This window comes from Zootoca vivipara, chromosome 9 (assembly GCF_963506605.1).
Source record: "Zootoca vivipara chromosome 9, rZooViv1.1, whole genome shotgun sequence".
NCBI lineage: Eukaryota > Metazoa > Chordata > Lepidosauria > Squamata > Lacertidae > Zootoca > Zootoca vivipara.
The window spans coordinates 21,907,109-21,924,756 of NC_083284.1; the positions used below are offsets into that span (position 1 = coordinate 21,907,109).

The following is a 17,648-nucleotide window of genomic DNA, read 5'->3' on the forward strand; positions in this document are numbered from 1 at the left end:
CGGACGGACTATCGTCTGTGGGCTGGACATGGGCCGCCCATGTGCAGAAGCGATTTCCAGTGACGTGCCGCCCATGTCCAGAACACCGGAAATGGCTTCTGCGCATGTCCGCAGTGCCGGAAATCGCTTCTGCGGCTGCGCAGATGCGATTTCCATCGTCAGCGCAGGCGCCATTTCCGGCGTCGCTTGGCGAGTCCCCACGCCACACCAGTTTACCACAGCGCGGGGGGGACTTGCTGAGCAGGTGGCTCGGTTCACGGGCGGCCCATGGGCCGGACATTGCTGACCTATGGTATAGTGTGTACACACAAAGTAGGTTCTACCAGTTGCTGGGAATCAAGTGGGTGGTGGTATTGCACTTAGGCCTTGCTTGTGGGTTTCCTATGGGCATCTGGTTGGCCTCTGTGAGACCAGGATGCTGGACCAGGTGACCTGAGCCCCCTGAGCTCTTCTTAGGCAAGTTAAGTTAGAACCTTTCACCCTAGAGCAGGCATCCCCAAACTGCGGCCCTCCAGATGTTTTGGCCTACAACTCCCATGATCCCTAGCTAACAGGACCAGTGGTCGGGGAAGATGGGAATTGTAGTCCAAAACATCTGGAGGGCCGAAGTTTGGGGATGCCTGCCCTAGAGTATTAGGGTTTGCTTTGCTTGCTAGGGAAGATGCATTTGTTTTAATGTTTATTTGTTCTTACACATAGCGGTCCATTAATAAAACAGCAGGCACACACACCCCTCCACTGCAGCCTTAATGTGTCACATTAATTTACTGAAATGTCAGAGGAGCTCTGAAAAACCTTTGCCTATCCACACTGATGCTGCAGTGGCGTTCCACTGCCCCCAAAGCAGGTCTGGAAAAGGATTGCAATGATTTGACAAACGTGGTATAGATTGGCTTGTAAGAAGCCAGTTGAGAAATGTTGGCAAGCTCTGTGAAAAGGAATAGCATGGGAAACAAAAGCTCCATCGTCGAGTGGCAATGGGATGGACCCCTTCCTACAGTTTCATGTTATGAGATGTTGAACAAATTAATAGCTGAAGTGGTCTTCCACTTCGGTAAATATAGTCTTCTACACTGGCCCAGGGTTCAAATGCAGCCCCCTCCAAGCTTCTCTAGCCTGTGAGGTTCTCCCCAGGGCACCCCTGCTACTGGCCTTGCTTCATGTATTTTTGCCTGGATGGAATGTGTCCTGCAGCACTGATAATGCCTCTTGCTTCCTTTGATGGAAAGGTGTGTTTGTGTGCGTGTGGAAACCACCCTTCTATACAAAGCTGAAATTTACAATCACTGCTGTTCCCACTGTTGCCTCTGCCAAATATGGACATGTGGCCCTGTGTAAAAAGACGCTCCCCCCTCTCTGAAGTATAAGGTCTGCTGCTAAAGCAAGGCGACTGTTTATCAGATGTACCCAGTTCTTTTACCCTGCACCAATCCTGGGCACAATTCTGGCACAAGCTAGCAAACAGTGAGATGGGAAATACAGTTTGAGTAAATGGTAAGCCTGTGGTATCTTTTGAGGAAAAGGGAAAAGAGAGACACTGCAAGCAACTTAAGCCTTCCTTTTGATTTCCAACTGGCAATTATTAAAAGCCTGTTCCTAGCCGTCACTTTCCATAAAGGTAAGTCCAGTCCAGTCGCAGACGACTCTGGGGTTGTGGCGCTCATCTCGCTTTATTGGCCGAGGGAGCCAGCGTACAGCTTCCAGGTCATGTGACCAGCATGACTAAGCCACTTCTGGCGAAACCAGAGGAGCACACGGAAACGCCGTTTACCTTCCCACCGGAGCGGTACCTCTGCAGGGAACGAGCAACGGGAGCTCACCCCGTCACAGGGATTCGAACCGCCGACCTTCTGATTGGCAAGCCCTAGGCTCTGTGGTTTAACCCACAGCGCCACCCACGTCACTTTCCATAGCCTTCCTTAATTCCGATGGCTCTCTGTGTTCTAGAAGAGGAAGCAGGGTTGTACCCACACATGCATGAAACTGAAAAGAACTACATTTAATTGGTAGTGGAATTAACTTTATTAGGCACTTATAAGGCAATAGCGTGTAGCCATTATGGAACAAAGGCACAGTATGTAATTGTGGAATTGAAAGGGCCACCTAGTTCCTCAAAGGAAGCTCCAGCATAAGAATGTTGAATTGCAATCGATTCGGAAATCAAATTCTGTGACTTAGAACTGAGATGAGGGTTTTTGATTCTATCTCTTGTATTAATCATGTTATTAACGCCAGGATGCTTTTGTTGCCATCACTAAAACTTTTTGCATTATGCAGTTGGCAGTGTTTGTTCTTTATGCTCCTTATTTGCCTCTGAGCTCACTCCTCTGGATCCTCCCCCACCCCACTATGTGCACATCATGAGTGCACACACCTAGCAATTTAGGATTACATGCATCTGATTGAAGTGGACACAAAAGCTGGAGTGACGATGTCATGATAAATGAGAAACAAAATGTAATATAGATCCATTGCGTAGAGAAAGACTGGATTAGCACCTATTAGACGGTTGATGAAATTGTTCATTTTAGGCATTAAAACCATTGCAAGCTCTGAAGTTCAGCATTTGCAAACAGAAATCTCCAGGCACCAGGTCACATGCTCCAGCCCCCATCAATGATGCACTCCCGGCCAGTCATGAATGCTGACTGAAGAAAGCAAGGACAAAGTTTAACCATATAGCATTATTCAAGTCATTGTGTCCTCCATAAACACAGTACAGTGGTACCTTGGTTTACGAACTTACCGTAATCCGTTCTGGCAGTCCGTTCTTAAACCAAAGCGGTCTTAAACCAAGGCGTGCTTTTCCCATAGCAGCAGAGGACTCAATTTACAAATGGAACACACTCCACAGGAAGCGAAACGTGTTCTTATTCCAAGGCAAAGGTCACAGACCAAAACACCTACTTCTGGGTTTGCAGCGTTCTTAATCCAAGTTGTTCATAAACTAAGCTGTTCTGAAACCAAGGTACCACTGTACTATAAAATTAGTGGTCTCAACCAATATTAAATGTTTCAGAAGCTGATTAAATTCCATATGAGTAAATGACGATTGTAAAAGGATTAAGGCTGCAATCTAAACCCTGTTTGGGTGGAGCTGGAAGTGGAGGTAGATTGCCAGCAGTAGCCTGTGAAAATCCCCAAAGTGGGGCATTGTGCGGATGAGACAGAGGACCCAGGATCCGCTAGATTCTGAGCAGGCTCCACTGCCTTCACTTGATGGCACTGGGCCCAGTCACGGCACCAGCTTACATTAACATCAGCGCATTGCTCATTGCATCGATAATGCCATGCTTAGTTTGGCTCTCGCTGGATGGGGCAGGGCAGCAGAGGGAGGAAGAGTTTGAGACAACTGTGCAAGTATGTAAGATGGGTCTTAGGTAGTAGGCATTGCAACTACAGTTTGTCCCGAGCCCACCCAGCCCCGGTGGGGACAAGCGATTGAAAGCATAGCTCTATTCGCAAAGCACTTGATTACATCTGTTCCTAAGGTGCAAGGAAGAGACACACCAGGGATGCAACAACACAACCACACACACTGACGTGGTGCAAGCAAGCAACTGACAACGTCTCCTGTGTGGCAGCTCCAGCTGCTTCCGTCACTGTAAACCCTTGTCCTTGGAGTCGGTGAGGGAGGAGATGGAGGAACTTCTAATGGCCCACCTCTCTCTGGGACTGCCTCTTCCACCTCTGCAGCTTCCTGCAACTCTCCCCCGACCTCCTCTCCTTCAGTCCCTGACTGCCCAGGCTCTTTTCTCTGGCTCCTTCCTCATGGGTGGCACAGAACCCCACAAATCACTGACCCCTTTGCCTGGACCATCCCACCAGCCTCCTCTGCCCACCCCTCCGATTCGCTGACACAGTTTGGGATTCAAGTCCCCAGAGTTGCGGTGCTCATCTCGCTCTATAGGCCGAGGGAGCCGGCGTTTGTCCGCAGACAGCTTCCGGGTCATGTGGCCAGCATGACAAAGCTGCTTCTGGCGAACCAGAGCAGCACACGGAAACGCCGTTTACCTTCCTGCCGGAGCGGTACCTATTTATCTACTTGCACTTTGATGTGCTTGCGAACTGCTAGGTGGGCAGGAACTGGGACCAAGCAACGGGAGCTTACCCCGTTGCAGGGATTCGAACTGCCGACCTTCTGATCAGCAAGCCCTAGACTCTGTGGTTTAACCCACAGCGCCACCTGGGTCCCTTCGCTAACGTTACTTGCTTCAAATTAAAGGTTCTGAGTGGCTGAAGCAACAAATGAACACGTTATCTTGATACCATAAGTTTTCTGCTATACAAACACCCCTCTCTACCCTCCTTCTAGACAAATAAGAGGCGTGATCAGAGTTCAAGGACCCATTCCAGCCAATCAAAAGCACTCAAACAAGAACTGGTGAGCAATGGGGCCTGTGGCTTGTTCTGGGGGCCTGAGCCCCCCCCCAGTTCTATATTACTACTACTACTACTACTCGTCCTTCAAAAGCAATTCCCAGGGTGGGTTGCAATAATTTAAATTTCAGAGTTGGAAACAGCTGAAACCGATCACAGTCAAGGGAATAGGGTGGGCCCTGAAAACACTGTTGGCACTAGCTGTCAAAGAGGCACTATTTTAGACAACCTGGTGTACTGCCATGTGGCTGACCCAGTGTACTTACTTCATCGGAAGCCAGGTATACAAACAGGTGGGCTACTTCTTCAGCTGTCCCAAACCTACCTATCTTTTGCCTGGCCATAAAGTCTTTCAGTGCCTGGAGATAAAAAGCATTCACTGCATCAATAAGCCTAGACACGGTTCTCAAACACAGGACTTCCCCCCTGGCATTATTTTTCATCATGCAATACTTCGAGTCCACACCCAGGTCATTTAGAATAGTTTGGAAGTATATCAAACTTCCGTGCGAATGTTGTTCCTGAGATACCATTCAAAGAAAATAGAGGAGAAAGCCAAGGCAAATTGAGACATCTAACTCTGTCAATGTGACCAGGACATGGGGTCAGAGATGTCAATATTTTTAAAGGATGTGTAGTGGCTCTCCAATGAGGCTGTAAAAGCAACAGCTGCCAACAAGCAAAAGAGCATTCTGCCCCTTCTAAATGATAGGGTTGTGAGCTCAGTTGTTGCATTTAGGCAAGCCTAGCTCTGCCACAGACTCACAAACTTCCCTTATAATCCTCTTACAGACAAAAGCTTTATCTTCTGTTTTTGTGTTATCTGAACCTGACAAAACATGCTAATATTAACTATGGTTTGCTTGCAACAAGCCATCTTCACAAACCATGGTTTGAGGTTGGCTTGTTGCAAACAAATCATAGTTAAAATCATTATGGCTTATTAGTGCTTAACTATAGTTAACGCAAATTGGAAACAAGAGGAGCAGGGGGGAGTACATAGGCCTGGGGGGAGGCTAGGCTCATTCCCATTACAACCAACTACAGTATTGTTTATGAATAAACTATAGTTTACTATGATGGCTAAACAAAGCCAATTAATACATTCTGCAAGAAAGACTTGCAGTGAGTAAGTTATCTACATTCAGAGGTGAGGAGGATCTGTTTACTTTTTACATTTTACTCTACTTTTTACTCTGTTTACTTATTATGAATCCTGGGTGCAAAATGGTGAAAAATGAATGTTTTGAAGCAGCCTGTGGAGAACAAAGGTGCTTTAAATGACTAATCATTGCCGGATTGTGTGTCATAATGTAAAAAATGAAATTGTATTGCCCACCTGTTCTGGATCAGAGCTGCCCTGGATTCTCTCCTGCAGAGAAGGAGTGTCAATAGTGCCTAAGAAAATACCCAAACATTAATTAAATGGCATCGGGTATTCAGATGATAACTCCTCTGTCTGAAAATATTAGTTACTTTAATAAATAGCCCAGAGTAAACTTTATGTAATTCTTTAAACATAGCCCAAATGTAAACTTTAGATGCCTTTGCACGAACTTGCAAACAGAGCAAAGATGGTGGGATGCTTCTTACCAGGACAAACACAGTTGCATCTGATTCCTTCCCCAATGAAGTCAGAAGCTATGGATTTGGTAAGTCCAATAACTGCTGCCTTTGAGGTACCATAGACACACCTCTTAACAGCTCCTGAGAAAGAGATCAGGGGTGGGAATCAGGAAATCAAATCACACCAAAGAATGCAAAAGCTCATTTTGCATCTCTATATAGCCTTTCATCCTGCCTTCTCATTGGCTAATAGTCTTGTGATGAGCTGAACTTCTAATCCCTGTTCTCTTCTAAAAACATATTGCACAAAGATTGATTTTTATAGAAGAAAGCTTTTGGGTTTTGTGTGTGTGTTTGCATTCTGTGCCCCTGAGAATATTGCCAGGAACTATTTAGACCCCATTTCTCCAGCTGTACCCAAGGTTTCTATTACTCACAGATGTTGGGAGGTCACCCCAGTTTTGCCTCTCCCCTGGTCAATCCATAAAAGCAAGGGTGTAAGATACCTGTGGCCCTCCAGGTGTGGTTGGACCACAAGCCCCATCAGTCCCAGGCAGCTTGGATGATGGCCAAAGACGATGTAAGCTGGAGTCCAACAACATCTGGATGCCCAAAGGTCGCCCATTCCTGCTCAAAGTCTGATGCTTCATTCTGCTCCAAAACTTGGCAGTTCTCATCCCACAACGAAAGGAAGCTTGAACAGACTGCCAAACAAAGTTAGGTACACTATATTATTAGTGTTCTAGCATTGACAAGGGCAACACCATCTTGGACACATCTAGTGATGCTTGCCATGGTACAAGTGCTAAGCAGAGGCAGATGTTTCCAGAGGGCACCCTTGGCTCTAAGAAGCCACTCTAGCCCATAGCTGCCAAGTTATCCCTTTTTTAAAAGGGATTTTCCCTTATGCTGAATAGGCTTCCTCGCGAGAAAAGGGAAAACTTGGCAGCTATGCTCTAGCCATGAAAATGTAATGGATGTGGCAGACCAGGTATTCATGGAGCTGCCCTGAAGCAGCTTCCTTTATAAAAGGTAAAGAAATGGCACTCCTCATTGTGGTTGGGCTATATAGACTCATCTTAAAAACTTGGCAACATGCAACTACATCTCTGTAATTTGTTTTTTATACTGAACATGCTCTGTATGGTTCTGTTATTGTTTGTATGGTTAATGTGTTAGCTTCATGTTTATGACAAGTCAATAATATAATAAGAAATGGCATGTAATGTCATGCCTAGTGAAAACTTTGTTTTATCTCCCCCGCCTTTTTCTGTTTTTTTAAAAAAAATAATTCACTTTTTATTGCAGTTCTTAGAATTTTACAAAATGCTCCAAAATATCCCAAAGTATTCCAAAATATAGTATACAAAATATAATATACAAAGTAAACAAAATAAACAGAGTAAACAGAATAGCAGGATAGTCCACAAAATGATATACAGCCATTGATAAATAAGAATCAAAGAGAACTAATCCAAATACTGCCACTTTATCTCAACCTAATTCTTTCCCCCCTCTCTTTCCCTCCTCCCCTACTAGTCTCCCTCCCCCTCCCTCTCCCAACTTCCCTCACCCATGCACGATTTCTTTTAATTTTACGTATAAATTTTCCATTCTTCAGTTTTTGAATAGAGCCCCCCCCCCAATTATTGCTGTTAATTTTGCCATTGCCATAGACTCATACAGCTTAGATCTCCATTCCGATATTTCTGGTATTAATCCTGTTTTCCAATGCTTTGCCACCAATATCCTTGCTGCTGCTGTTCCGTAAAGAAATATATTCTTTTTTTCCCTTGGGAATATCTTCTGTTACCAACCCCAGCAAATAAGCTTCTGGTTTTTTAAAGATTTTTTTGAATTCTTCGTGAATTTTAATCCAGAATTGTTTGTCTTACATCCCCACCGAAAATTTATAACCTGCTTCCCCATTTGAAAAAAGCCCATGGCAACTACAATAATCAAACTACACAGGAACATTTTGAAACAAATCTTTAACATGCTAAAAGACAGCAACTAGTTCCTGCAGTAATAAACCTTTATAAAATGTGGGGCTTTTTTGCACTGGGTACCCGTCACTTGCATCTAAGAATACATAGTCCCCATCAGACAAGATGAATACAGATATTCATGTGAAATGACCCTTAGATTTGTATTAGAGCAACAGGACAACAGAAGGACATAGCCCCCAAATATCCTAAATCACAGGCACTAGTCCAGTTTAAAATATGCCTTAAAGGTAAAGGGACCCCTGACCATTAGGGCCAGTTGTGGCGCTCATCTCGCATTATTGGCCAAGGGAGCCGGCATACAGCTTCCAGGTCATGTGGCCAGCATGACTAAGCCGCTTCTGGCAAAACCAGAGCAGCACACAGAAACACTGTTTACCTTCCCGCTGTAGCGGTACCTAATTATCTACTTGCACTTTGATGTGCTTTCGAACTGCTAGGTTGGCAGGAGCTGGGACCAAGCAACGGGAGCTCACCCCGTCGCAGGGATTCGAACCGCCGACCTTCCGATCAGCAAGCCCTAGGCTCTGTGGTTTAACCCACAGGGCCACTTGCATCCTCCAGAGTGTGTAAAATAAGGTAAGGATGACACAAAACTTGCTGCGCTAAAACAAACTGTGAAGCTACTGACCTTTGATACTAGATACCACAGAAGACATGTTGATAATATTACCAGATTTTTCCGCCAGCATCTATTTGAAAAATGCAAACACAAAATGTTTTGACGCCACAAGAACACCAAACAGATGACTATGAGAAAAGCCTTGCTGAATCAGGGGAAAGAAAGGCCAGTCTAGGTCAGCATCCTGTTCTCACAGTGGCCAACCAGAAGCCTATGGGAAGCCCGCAAGCAAGACATTAATGCAATACCGTGTCATTTTAAACAATTAAATTTGAACTTTGGGTTCACAAATGTAGATTATCTTTTTTTTAAAAAAAAAAAGGTGCTATTGAACTGAAAAAGAAAGCTTTTGTCAGATGCTTTAAACTTCACGCACAAAGATCATAGAAGGATTAACACAAATTTGATAGGCAAATAAAAGATATGCTGTTGGTCTCATGCCATGAGTCTCATAGTCAGTGATGGAATACATAGTGTGGTTCTCTGCTCTCACATTATTTCATGATAAGCTGTTCTATGACAGGATTATTCTTTAAGGGCCCCCCCCAAAACATCCTTTCATTTGCACATACATTGCTCACGATGGTCCTATGTGATTCTGTTTCCAATGCTAGTTGCACCCGCAAAAGTTTTGGGACAGCCAAATTGCTTCATTTCCCATCAGTGCATTTCCCATATCTTGCAACTTCCTGCTGAAATTCTCTCACTTTTTATGTCACAAATGTCCTGAGGGATTTTTTGGGGGTCTGGTGCGTTTCCCACCTTGGTCCCACTATAGTCTCTCTGGACAGCAATAATGTGATAGCATTGGGGGAGGATCACAACACACACCAAAGCAGAATTAATATAGCAGTAATGAACAATGGTCAAAACCATGTTGCAGAACACACTTGCAATAAAACACTAGTGTGGAGGGCCCCCAGAAGAAATGCATCAGAAAATTTGTTAGTGGGTATGGTACAGTAAATAACTCAAAAATAAAATAAAATAATTAGTCAGGAGGAGGTTAGACTAAGGCCCCATCTGCACTATATATTTAAAGCAGAATCATACCAGGTTAAACAGTCATGGCTTCTCCCAATGAATCTTGGGAAGTATTGTTTGCTAAAGGTGCTGAGAGTTGTTAGGAGACTCGTATCCCCCCCAAAGTGCTACAATTCCCAGAGTTCCCTGGGAAGAGAGAAGGATTGTGAAACCACTCTGAGAATTGTAAGTTGCAAATATTATCTTGGCCTGGCTCCTTCTCCTCCTACATCACTTTTACCAACCCTTTACTGAGCACACAGTTAGCTACACCTCTACAGGATAAGACAGGCATCCCCAAACTTCGGTCCTCCAGATGTTTTGGCCTACAACTCCCATGATCTCTAGCTAACAGGACCACTGGTCGGGGAAGATGGGAATTGTGGTCCAAAACATCTGTAGGGCCAAAGTTTGGGGGTGCCTGGGATAAGAGAACAGCATGTTGGCCTTACCTTAGGCAGGAATGTTTTGATCATCAGATACATACTGCGAACGTTGACATTCATAGTGAAGTCCCAGTCTTTTTCCTCACATTCCAAAATGGTCCCAGTACTGACAAATCTGGCATAAAAGACACAAGGAACAGGTTATTTTCCTGTGCTTTCAGGGATTTTCAAATATACCCTCAGCAGCTGAAGTTGTCCAGGCTTTGCAGCTTTTATTTTATTTTAGTTATTTTTATGCTGCTTATGTTGTCAAAGCTTCTAAAGCCATATACCTGGCTGGATATATCTTTTCCTGGTCAGTGGGCTAAACTCTCATCTCCTCACCCTTGCAGGGTCAAATTTGACAGGTGGGCTGCGTTGCCCACCTTTCAGAGAATCATAGAATAGTAGAGTTGGAAGGGACCACGAGGGTCATAGTAACATCAGGCAGTGCTGAGCTTTGAAGGTCCAATGGTTGGGACTTCAAAGCACAGTGTGGAGCTGTTTGAAAGCCCAGTACTTCTGTTTAAAAAAGAAGCATCGGGGAAAAAAGGCAATTGACCCCGACAGCAGCTTACCCTGCAATATTACATAGAACGTCAATTCTCATCACTTCCTTGGCCAGTTTTTCAATTTGTTCTTTGTTGGTGACATCCAGCACACGAACCTGGATGCCTGTTGAGGAAATCAGAATATGCAATATTGTTTTGATTTCATGATAAAGAATGATTACCTTGCATGTATGTACACATCTGTGCAGTGAGCAACTTTATAGCTCTGCACATACAAATTAATTCATGTAAGTGTTCTGCACAGCCAGAAGCTCAGTTGTACAGGGTTCTCCATCACATCAATCACTCACTTATGTAGGATTGTATGCACAGAGGAGCACCCTTTTTCAGACCCTTGGCTCTGTGCATGAAGTGCGGTCAGTGGGCATATTCACGCCCTTCTTCCAAGACAACTTCATGTGAAGAGAAGTTGCGAAAGGGGCTAGAATGTCAATATATTTCCATTAAAGTCAACAGGACTTCCAGGGGCAGTGTGATCACCTTTCAAAGAAAGAGAAGAGAAAACAAAAGCGAATCACATGCCCCCTTTTTTGTTTTAATAACTTGCAAAAAGCTGCTAGTCCACGTGATTACTGTGGTGGCGGGAGGAAGAGGAATTCCAGCTCAAAATTTGTATCATCACTCTAATGTCACAGCGACCCCAGCCACAGCCAGCAGAAATTCAAATTATCAAAAGACTCTCCCAGCTCTACATGGGTGGCTTTCATTCCTATCAGTGAGCTGGCCTCAAAGTACAGTGGGACCTCGACTTACGAATTTAATCTGTTCCGAATGCACACTCGTAGGTCGAAAACTTCGTAAGTCGAGTTTCCCATAGGAAAAGCGGTTTCCCATAGGAATGCATTGGAAATGGAAAAATTCGTAAGTCGAGGAAACCGCATCTAAAAATTCGTAAGTCGAGGAAACCGCATCTAGCCGCGAACGGGTTTTCCGTTCGGATGTCGGAAAAATCATAAGCGCGCAGCCACTTTTTCAGCTCGTAAGTCGAAAATGCCGGATGTCGAGTAGCTCATAAGTCAAGGTCCCACTGTACATTACATTGCTGTAAATGTAGGCCTAATGACACAGCTCCACTTGAATCTTGATGAATAATTCCCTTCAGCTGAAAAAGTGTTGTTGTTTTTCCACATCGGTGTTTAACAAAAGAAAATTAACACTACCCAGGTGTCAGCAGCTTAATAACTATAATCAAACCATTATTACTGAGTAATATAGATGACAGGAAGTGCTATTAAGCTTTTTTTCTTTGCTACAAAACTTGGGATTCATCGGAAGCCAGGCAATGCTCTGAAAGGGTTCAGTTAACAACGCAGGTCAGGAGTTTCATTTTTTATTTTCAGAGGAAAAGAAATTGCTAGAGAATTTGCTGCCAAACCCAGCAGTGTTCAAGGCTACTTTTATAAGGTACCTACAACAGACGTTTTACACGGAAGGAAACCTTACAGAGTACAAAGATACTGATTCATACCCTTCAGCATTCCTCAGATGAAAATAGGGACATTTCTCACCCCCTCCAACTGACCCGCCTTGACCCCCACAATTTTGTCACACACACCCCAGAGCATTTCCTCCACCACTGTACCAAGGGGATACAGCACACACACCCTCCACTGCCCTGAGAACACCACTTAATCCCGATTTTATTTTTTTCTATTCTATTCTATTTTTTGGTAGATTTACAAAAAGAAAAACACACCAATAAATAAGTTTTAGAAGGGGGCAAGATTAGATGCAGATGCACAAAGCATTTTTAAAATAATAATAATTCAAAACTCCTTGCGCTCCACTCTTCCCTTTTCTAATAAAATGCATTTTTGTATGTTATTTTCACTATTATATGTATTTATATGTGCACTTAACACTAGTATATGTATTTATGTACACATTACTTGGCTGGAGAACAAAATTAAGAGAAGCATGGATTTCAATGGACATCTTGTTTCAAATTCTGCAAATTAGGTAAATTCACCTTTAAACGTGAAATGTATTGGATTCCCCCCCCCCATTGCTCTTCAGAAGGTATACAGTCATACCTCGGTTCAAGTACACCTCGGTTTGAGTATTTTCAGTTTAAGTACTCCGCGGACCTGTCTGGAACAGATTAATCCACTTTCCATTACTTTCAATGGGAAGGTTCGCTTCAGGTTAAGTACAGACTTCCGGAACCAATTGTGTTTGTAAACCGAGATACCACTGTATTTCTGTTCTGCTCCACTCCACTCCCCAAATCCATCCAAAATCTGAAGCAGGCTCAGGCTCAAAATAACTAAAGAAATACCTGGATAGGCTTCCAATTCTCTGAGTTTTGATTCATTGATATCTGTAGCAATCACCTTGGCTCCTTCCTTTGCAAAAGCCTTTCAAAACCAAACCAAATGTAGTTAATATCTGAACAGATTAAAACATGGGCTCTGCCTCCTAGCTGCCATGGATAGTTAGCTGGTTTGATAATGTTCTGGTTGTTGTGAGGAGCTACCATCAAAACATCAAACACAGAGTTAGGTGAGACTGATTTCTCAAAGAATTGGCTTCAAATGACACATCCTCTCACTGCATTTATAGTTCTCAGTGTTGGTCCAATCAAACCTCTATTGTTGTTGTCACAATCAAGTGGCATATAAAATTATGTGAAATAAATAACATGTTTTTGTATTTGGAATGTTCTGTTCCTAAATATGAAGGCATTTTCACAGACCAGCTTTTCTGAACGCAAAAAAATTCTTATGCTAGTCATTTGTGCTCCAAGGTAGAAATGAGACATCTTTAGATAGCCCTACTGAACAATAAACAGCAAGGTTTTTTTAAAGAAATCTAACTCAATAAATAAACAGAATAGAATTAAGAGGTGTGGTAAATATGAACTTTCTGACTGCGAGAGCTGTTTGACAGCGGAACAGACTCCCACAAGAGTTGGTGGACTCTTCTTCCTTGAGTGTTTTTTTTTATTACTGTAAGCAAAGGTTGGGTGGCCATCTGTCATGGATGCTTTAGCTGAGATCCCTGCATTGCAGGGGGTTGAACTAGACCAGGCATCCCCAAACTTCGGCCCGCCAGATGTTTTGGACTACAATTCCCATCTTCCACGACCACTGGTCCTGTTAGCTAGGGATCATGGGAGTTGTAGGCCAAAACATCTGGAGGGCCGCAGTTTGGGGATGCCTGAACTAGACGATCCCCAAGAGTCTCTTACAACTCTACAATTCTGTGATTCTATGATCGGACAGGTTGGTTTGGGCTGATGAGAGCAGGAGTCCAATAGTGTCTGTAGCGCCATGGGTTCCCTGTTGTGTTTTCTTCCCTCCCTCAGAGCGTAGGCTTACCTAGACTCCCTTGTGCCCTTGGCAAGGAGCTGTATTGGCATTTGGCACCCCACCCCTTGCACCCTTTCCAAGGACTGCTCACACTTCTAATAGCGACTGGGGAAGTTGCTGCGATGGGGAGGTTGTTGCAGTGTTGCTGCGATGGCCAACGCCAGCGACTGGATGTCTCCAACAAGGCGCCCAGAGGAGCCTGGATGTCTTGCCCAGAGCAGCATAGGGGCAGCCAAGGGAGCCGATGGATAGATGGCCTTCTAGCCACTCCAAACCAGAGTGGAGAGGCGTGATTTCTGCGCCCCGCTGGGCCTGTGCCAACCCCTAGGTCGGGGGTAGGCAACCTAAGGCCCATTGGGCCACAAGCGGCCCAAGGGGGTCATTTAACCAGCCTACGAGTCACCCTCGAACCAAGCCACACACTTGGCGAGTCTCCGCATGCTGTGCTAAACCGGCGGTGTGGGGACTCACTTCTGCGCCGCCGGAAATCGCATCTGCACAGATGCAGGAAATCACGCCCATGATCCAGCCCACGGAGGGGGCTCCGTGGCAGTGAACCGGCCCAGGCAAGGTAAACCTTGCCACCCCCTGCCCTAGGCGTTCTCCTGCTCAAGTCCCCGCCACTATCTAAATACATTCAAGCACAAGTACTTTCGTGACGGCTGCTTGCAGATGCATTTGTACAAAACCCAACCAAAAGCAAACCCAGTAAGAGTTCCCAGACTTACAATAGCCACGGCTCGACCAATTCCTTGTGCTGCAGCAGACATCAGTATTACCTTCCCATCCAGCCGGCCCATCGTGCCCCCTGTAGGTGATTCAAAGAGATTGTGGTATCTGATTCATCAGTGCCAACTACAGAAGGAACAGCTGCGAGAAATGCACATTATCTTTCATGTTGGTTATAGAGCCAATCACACACATATTTCAATATATTTGCAGGGTTTTGTTTTTTGCGCAACTAGGAGCTGATCAACTGCTTTTAATATATTTGTTGCATGCCACCACAAGCTCTGAGAGGTGCGAGACACCAAGTCTGGTTTCCTTGGCATGCGGGATAGCAGAGACTCCAAGGAAGGAGAACTTCCTAAGGGAGACTAGTCCACTGTCAAACAGCTCTTGCTGTCATGAAGTTATTCCTGGTGTTGAGTTGGAATCTCCTTCCTTGTAACTTGAATCCACTGGTTTGGATCCTGCCCTCCAGATCAGGAGAAAACAAGCTTGTCCCATCCTTCATGTGACAGTCCTTTAGATATATGGTTGCCCTCCTTTGCACATATTCCAGCTTGCCAACATCCTTCTTAAATTGTGCTGCCCAGAACTGGACACTATACTCCAGGTGTGGTCTGACCAAGGCAGAACAGAGCGGGATTAGGACCTCCTTGATTAAGCATATGGCTAGACATTTGCTTTAAGTATTTAACAATAACAACAAAATTCCTTATTATTTATATGCCACCCACCTGACTAGGTTATTTTACTTATTTTCCACATGGCAAAATGTTTTTCTGAAGGCAAAGATAATTCAAAGCTACTTATGCTAACAGCACACACACAAAATTAAAAAATTCCTTCAGTAGCACCTTAAAGACCAACAAAGTTTTTATTTTGGTATGAGCTTTCGTGTGCATGCACACTTCATCAGAAACACACACACACAAACTGTCAGTGTGCAGACAATTCTCATCTGCCAGAATACATTCTCAAATGAAAAAGTCTATTATTTGTAATAAAAAAAAAACAAGAATGGAGGAAAAATTCACCTCAGGAGTGCTGCGAAGACCTCTTTGGAGAACTTTGTCCAGGAGGCGGTTACTTGTGTTTTTCAGAGAGCATGCTGGGATTCGACTCAAGTGTGCTGGCAAATCGCTTCCGAGTTAAGATAATTCATTGCTGAGGTAGAAGTAAATACTGCCATCTAGTGAAGTTTAGGATTAAGCTAGTTTATGGCAATGCATAAGAGACTGTTGGCATCAGACTGCTACTTATGAAAAAAAGACAACTGGCAAAACAGCACTGCTTTCAATTACCTGGAAAGGAGTTTAAATATGTGTCTAATATATCTCTAATTCATGCTACTGTCGATAGTCTAAGCCAGAGCTTTCCAAACTGGGTGTGTCGGCTGTGTTGCGCAGACACTCCCCATGCTACTCCAGGGTCTGGAAAGGGGTTAGTTTAACCTCTAGTTTGCTAGTAAAACTGAATTACTGTGTTGCAAAATGATGCATGTCTAAAAGGTGTGTCGCCCACCTGGAAAGTTCTGGCCAAAGTGGATTGACCAAGATGCTAGGATCATGATAGCTAACAGGTCTGATTTTTCGTGCTAGATGTAATTCATAAAAATTGTTCAGCAGTTGGCCATGCCACACAAATGAATCAGATAAAATTGTGGTATATCTGGTTGTATTCAACACAGCACCCCCTAAATCTGTTCTCATGGCTCCCTCAACCACCTGGAGCAGATTTGGGGAGGGCAGGTGGAGCATGTGTAGAGAGGAGTGTGGGAAAAATTCCCACGGTGCAAACTGAAATTGCCCCACTGACACACATTTAGTTGAATACTGCCCACTGCACTGAATGAATAGCAATAAATTACTTCTAAAAAGATTGCCGTATATGAATGGGCAAGCTCCACAATACTGGCTTTGGGAAGGACATGACTGAGAAAGTGCTAGGTCTACCTATTTTAATTTTTATTAATATTGGCAGTTGCCAGCTATACTAAGGAGAATCTCAGGGAATGCAGACCATGCTGAGCGTTGTGTAAACCATCAGAAAAAAGGAAGCTTATTTCTATACCAGGTAAATTCATTTACCTCACAAGGAAACAAGCAGATTCTGCAACTTGCATACACTTTGGCAAACATCCACATGTATTTTGCCTATGCCCATCTGCATACCAAATTAAAATCTTGCTTAGGCCTTGCTTCCAATATTTATCAGCAATTTACAGTCATACATTATCATCTAGAACAGAGGTTCTCAAATTGTGGTTCATTCCGGTGGTCTGCCTTAATAATTCACTTAAATTTTTAATTGTAATTTTTGTTGGTTTTTTTATGCCCCATGTTGTAGTTTAAGGTATTACAATGAATGAAACACAGGAAATAAAAGCGACAATAAAAATGCCATTGAAGATCATACATTGTCTCATCGCAGCATGTTACAATGGCTACAACAGGCTGAAAAGCCATTAAATGGTGCACAAAGACCCTCAGCAATTTTCAAGCGATCCATGGAAGTTTGGGAACCACTTAGAAACTTAAACAAAAATATGCATCTGTTTTGCCAACGGGACCCTGGAAGCTAACATGTGCTGTGGTAACCCTGAGTTGCCCGTCTTATCTAGGATTTAGACTTCGCGTATTTTTACTTCTTTAGAGGGAGGATGAACCAATATCAGTGGAGCTGTAATGCCAGCCAAACACTCAGGACAATAGCATTCTACCATAAGTTTAGCCTAAGGAAAACAGTGTTCATGGCATGCACAAGAGGCTCAGTGATATTCTACCTGCCATGTAATAGGGGAGAGGATCATGTTGCATAGTTTGTCCCATCTCAGCTGTGTGAAGGGCCTTATGCGTTCCTCAATGTGGATGCTATACCAGCTGCACTGGCTACCGGTGGAGTACAGGATCAGGTTTAAGGTGCTGGTTTTAACCTTTAAAGCCCTATATGGCCTATGGGACCGCCTCTCCTGGTATGCCCCATGGAGGACCTTACGGTCTGCAAATAACAACCTC

At 44.1% G+C, this 17,648-nt stretch overlaps 1 protein-coding gene across 3 annotated transcripts; it reads right to left on the minus strand.

The window, feature by feature from the left end:
- Nucleotides 1-14: 14 nt before the first annotated feature.
- BDH2 (3-hydroxybutyrate dehydrogenase 2) lies at nucleotides 15-15,738 on the minus strand. Of its 3 annotated transcripts, XM_035113436.2 has the most exons (10): nucleotides 15,669-15,738; nucleotides 14,634-14,713; nucleotides 12,873-12,951; nucleotides 10,601-10,697; nucleotides 10,050-10,158; nucleotides 8,584-8,644; nucleotides 5,974-6,087; nucleotides 5,720-5,778; nucleotides 4,647-4,739; nucleotides 16-2,648 (listed from the first exon to the last, which is right to left on the minus strand). In XM_035113436.2, exons 2-10 carry the CDS (start codon nucleotides 14,703-14,705, stop codon nucleotides 2,595-2,597), a joined length of 738 nt encoding a protein of 245 aa, XP_034969327.2. In that variant the 5' UTR covers nucleotides 14,706-14,713; nucleotides 15,669-15,738; the 3' UTR covers nucleotides 16-2,594. The 3 variants fall into 3 exon arrangements, with proteins under 3 accessions (XP_034969328.1, XP_060134464.1, XP_034969327.2); XM_035113437.2 differs by lacking the exon at nucleotides 12,873-12,951 and having other exon boundaries at nucleotides 15-2,648; nucleotides 15,669-15,710; XM_060278481.1 differs by lacking the exons at nucleotides 12,873-12,951; nucleotides 14,634-14,713; nucleotides 15,669-15,738 and adding an exon at nucleotides 10,885-12,844 and having other exon boundaries at nucleotides 15-2,648.
- Nucleotides 15,739-17,648: the final 1,910 nt, after the last annotated feature.